General features: G+C 33.3%; 1 protein-coding gene across 1 annotated transcript in view; it reads left to right on the plus strand.

Annotated features, from left to right (window-relative positions):
• The first annotated feature begins 3,621 nt into the window (after positions 1-3,621).
• LOC111377287 (TORTIFOLIA1-like protein 4) overlaps positions 3,622-5,088 on the plus strand; it is a 5,426-nt gene continuing 3,959 nt past the window's right edge. Inside the window, exons 1-2 of the mRNA XM_023000364.1 lie at positions 3,622-4,573; positions 4,685-4,772. Of these exons, the coding sequence (XP_022856132.1) occupies positions 3,782-4,573; positions 4,685-4,772 (880 nt within the window). The 5' untranslated portion in view covers positions 3,622-3,781. The remainder of the gene's footprint in view (positions 4,574-4,684; positions 4,773-5,088) is intronic.

The following is a 5,088-nucleotide window of genomic DNA, read 5'->3' on the forward strand; positions in this document are numbered from 1 at the left end:
GAGACAATGTTGATTGATCCACCAGTTGAATTGTGCCTCGGGGGGCGCCAGTATCTCTATACATAGGTAAGATATAAGCACAATTATATAACTTTAGACAAAAATATCGCGACAAATATTTAATATTAAATGCTCTCGTCACACAAAACTCATGACAAACGTGTCAAGCCACTTAAAGCACAATACGTTCAAGATTCAAAAGATGTAGATAAATAAAATTTGCAAGTTTTACTTATTACTTATTTTGTTATTATCAAAATTTTAACCGATCAAACTTCAATTTGTATCATACACAACTCATGTGATTTACAATTTTGTCAATTTTTTAAATAAACATTTTATTAACTTATCACAATCTTATCCAGCTAAAATTTTTAACGAAATCTTTGTCACGCACGCAATTAATGCCTTTTCGAAAATAAAACAAGAAAGATTAAAATGATGTGTTTGTGTGCCCATTAAATAATTCAAAAGTGCATTAAAATGAATTTTCAGAAAGAATAATTTACATGGGATTATTGCTGAAAAAACATGTTAAATAACGTTTAAAATTATTATTTTTGTCTTTTTTTCCTTTTCCATTGGAATCGCACATGTTATCAATGAATGGAATTTGCATTCTATTATTGCACATGATAGTAGCAGATTGGATTTTCTTGACCATAAATGATTGAAGAATTTTTATATTTTAAAATTAAAACTCCCTTGCGAGTTAAGAAAATAACATTAATTATAGTGTGGGTGAAAAGATATTCACATGTCCTCGAATAAACTCGATACTTAGGACTCGGGAGGATATGTGCAAATCTGATGTTATCATCAATCACAAAAAATGTCCTCGAATAAACTTGATAGTTAGGACTCAGGAGGATATGTGCAAATCTAATGTTATCATCAATCACAAAAAAATGATTTTGTGATAAAGACAAAATAGATTTTGATCAGATGAGCAAGGATGATGGCAAGTGAGCGGTGATTTACTACTTTCCTAGTAAATTTGAAACAACTTTTTGGGAGGTTTATTTTTTGATAGGTAATACTTTTTCGTTTATGGAAAGAGAGAACACAAGTGCAGGTAATATCTTAAGACTACGATATTTACTCTATTTAGGGCTGAACAAAGCTTCCGAATCAAATCAAGCGATTCTTTTTAAGTTAAATATCAGAACGGATATCTGAATCGAAAATCGACGGGTTCGGTTATCAGTTTTAGATCAAGAACCGAATAAGAATCGAATCTTCCTAATTTTTTTAATTAAATAATTTTAAATAGGCCAAATTATTTTAATTTTTAAAATAAGTTTGCAAACTAGTTAATTTAGTTTAAATTCAAAAATATGATTTTCCTATTTCTAATTTTCAGTTCAAATCCAACTTAATCAAATTGACATAAATTTTATCTAAATATGTTATTGTACCGTAGTATCGTTTATACCGTTTTGAAGAAATCGAATTAAAATTCGACAACACATCTCTTAATTATTTTGAGCTCACTATCTTACTCTTCTTATAATTTTAACAATCAAATTTATGAAGTCATCAAATAGAGACGTAAAAGACACATAATATTAGACCACGTTATTTTATAAGAGCCATGATTGAACATATCATTAGTTGAATTAATGTAATTCTGTGAATATTAAAAAAAATTAATTATAATGCGGCGTTTGGGAATCGAATGGAATCGAACTCGAATAGTTTTATAATTAATTTTGAACCCAAGGGCTCCACTTCTAAATACCTGAAAATTTCGAATCCAGTTCAGTTCTCGTTAAAATCGAACCGAATTGGACCAGATCATGTCCAGCACTAGTTCTATTGCAACTAAAGTTAAAAGTTCCATTAGATGCTTTTTTCCTCATAGCCATTGATGCCCCTCTTCCCCTCGCTCTCCTTTCCCTAAAATGAATCTTAAGTTGTTATAGTCGTTTTGACTCGACTTGGCCAAATCAGATCATCTAATATATGTTGTTATTTTTGTTACGAAAATTGAATTATGATCAAATTGTAAAAAATCACAGTTGTCATCAATTCATAGTTCAACCATTATGATCTATTTTTCGGCAAAAATAAATATAATTATGCTAATATTTTGAGTAGACATTGGACTAATTCCTAAATAAATACAAATAAAGAATTATTGACAAAAATGATACATGTGCTGTATTGACAGTATTTGTATGGTTTATTTTCTGTGTTTATTATCTTAAAAAATCAATAAAAAATAATCAAATATTTTTTAAAATTCTATCAAATATTTTATATACTTGTAGCAAAATTGAGAAATAAAACTGGCTCCCGATTTTGGCGCAACCAAAAAATAGTATTAATGGATTTGGCGCAAGATTTTGCCCTTCATGCGCGTAATAGTACATATAGATTAGACTTCACTTTTCCCATGCTTATTCTTTTTTTCAGAAAGTAGAGTTTGTACTCAACCGGGATACCTCGGCTGAATCGGTAATTTTTAGACCAAAGAAGTATGGTATAATTTCATTCTGGTCCTCATTTTATTGTAAAAGTACAAAGTTTATCCTTAATGTTCACAAGAGAGCAAAGTAATCATCTAACTTTAATTATTATTGCACAACTACGAAAATTGTCCAAGACTCTATTAAGACACTGTTGATTTAGCTAAAAACATGTAAATTTTGATAAAAATTCGTGAAATGCAAAATAGAAAAGTTGATAAAAAATGTAGATCTTATAAAATGTATGATTGAAAACAATTTATGAATTTTTTTTTTTAAAAAATGATGGCCAGATTTAGGCCAAATCTTCTATAAGTTTAAGGCATGATTGTGATTGATTTTAAAATGTGTGATTAGCATATGAAATATATAGATAAATTTTATTTTTCACGAACTTAAACTAGATAAAAATTAGAATTTTAGTAGATTTTGATAAATATTGATTAAATGTATGGTTGTAAAGTTGTAGGTCACGTAAAATACGAAATTAAAATATTGTCGACTTTGACTTGAATTTTAATTTACTTTTCTAAATGAACCAATCGCATACAATTATAATTTTTGTTTTATCAAATATGAACTAAATTATATAAAGTTGGGTGTTGTTTATCTACTTGGACTTATGTCTTTATAAAGTAAAAATATATTTTTATAAGAGACGTAACAATTTAACGTATCAACAAATTGCATCTTTTTAAAGGTTGGTGATCAGCTTTATGGTAGAGCAACATATTAGGGACCGATAATTCTAGAGACCAATTTGAGACGAGATGTGGTATTATGCCCTCGTTTCATCCCCTTTTTTGGTCACAAAAATGAAAAATGTGACTGCTATCTATCATATCAAACCAATATATTTGACTTTTTACTCTTGTGTGAATACTGTAACAATTATATTTTTTATTTTTATTCTTATAAAAATGGGTACCAAATGGGCCTATATAAAGGTCATTGTCATAAGATTTCAGTTCCATCATTGGACCCATTGTGCTACAAAAATAAATAATTGAGATTAACTCGCCATCTTTTAAAGATTGAAAACTAACTTTCTACTAGAACAATAAGTTGAGGACCAATAGAGCAATTTCCCCAAAACTTTTAACCCTCACTCCCTCACGCACCCCACGCAACCCACTCTCAGCAACACGTTCTTTAAGTTAGCCCGTTCAATTCCCAATTACAGTCCACCCTTCAAACTTCTGTGTTGCTCTTCCACCACCACAACATGCTACCATTTCCGTCTCCGTCACCACCCTTCACCACCGCGTAAAAATCACTCGTTTTCGTCATTGCATCGATATTGCCACCTCATGGCTATCATAAAACAATCCTCCGGCGATATCAAAACTCGTGTGAACAGTTGCCTTTATAAACTCTCAGACAGAGACACTCTTTCAATGGCTACCAATGAATTGGAGTCCATAGCTAGAACTCTTTCGGCTGAATCATTTGGACCTTTCTTGAATTGCCTTTCCGCCACTGACTCGTCGGAGAAGTCTCCGGTCCGGCGCCAATGCGTCCGCCTACTTGGAATCCTATCCGCTTCCCACGGTGACGCTTTGTCGCCTCACCTCTCTAGGATGCTCTCTTCCGTCCTTCGCCGCCTCCGCGACCCCGACTCGGCCGTCCGCTCCGCCTGTGTCGATGCGATAACCTCCATCACCACACACGTCACAAAACCGCCTTTCTCCGCCATTCTCAAGCCCCTTGTAGACGCTCTTTTCCACGAGCAAGACCAGAACTCGCAGATCGGTGCTTCGCTCTGCCTAGCTGCCGCAATGGAGGCGGCGCAGGAACCCAACACGATGGAGCTGAAAACGCTCTTGCAGAGGCTGCTGAAATTAGTGAAAAGTGACTGTTTTAAGGCTAAATCTTCATTATTGGTACTCATTGGTAGCATTGTGAGCGTTGGTGCTGGTAAAAGCAAGAATTTATTGAGTTGTTTGATTTCCACCGCCGTTGAATTCTTGAATAGTGAAGATTGGGCCACCAGAAAAGCGGCGGCAGAGGTCTTAGAGAGGCTGGTCACGTCGGAGAGAGATTTATTGCCGGAGTTCAAGGCTTCTTGTGTAGCTACATTGAATAGCAAAAGATTTGACAAGGTAAAATAATTTATTTATGAAATTAAAAATTAATCTGGAAAATTTTTTGGTCGACCAAACATTCTCTAAGAGAAGATTATCACTCTTAATTCTTGTTCTTTGATGTAACAGGTGAGAGTTGTGAGGGAGACAATGAATCGGGCCTTAGAGATTTGGAGAGATGTTCCAGCAGTACACGAAGATGAATCAACACCAAAAGGTGATAGAGAATTTCTATTTTTTTTTTTCCGTTCTTTTTTCCAATTTCTAGCTTTAAAGTTTGATGAATTTGATCACCTTACTGAAAGTGAAGTTTTATTTCCATGCCTGTCTGGTTTCTTCATTTCTACTCCTTTTGCTGATTTCAGCTAATACAAATTCTACCTAAGCAGAAATCGGTGTATACTTGGTGTCTGCTTGGGAGTTTTGGGCAATTTTTTTTATTTTTTTTTCCAAGTACATATTTGTTGTTGATTTTTCTCCCCGAATTTTCCACCTTTATTTTTTACTTTCCTTGGACCACTTTTCTCTCCTAC

Source organism: Olea europaea, unplaced genomic scaffold (assembly GCF_002742605.1).
Source record: "Olea europaea var. sylvestris unplaced genomic scaffold, O_europaea_v1 scaffold1632, whole genome shotgun sequence".
In the NCBI taxonomy this organism is placed as follows: Eukaryota; Viridiplantae; Streptophyta; class Magnoliopsida; order Lamiales; family Oleaceae; genus Olea; species Olea europaea.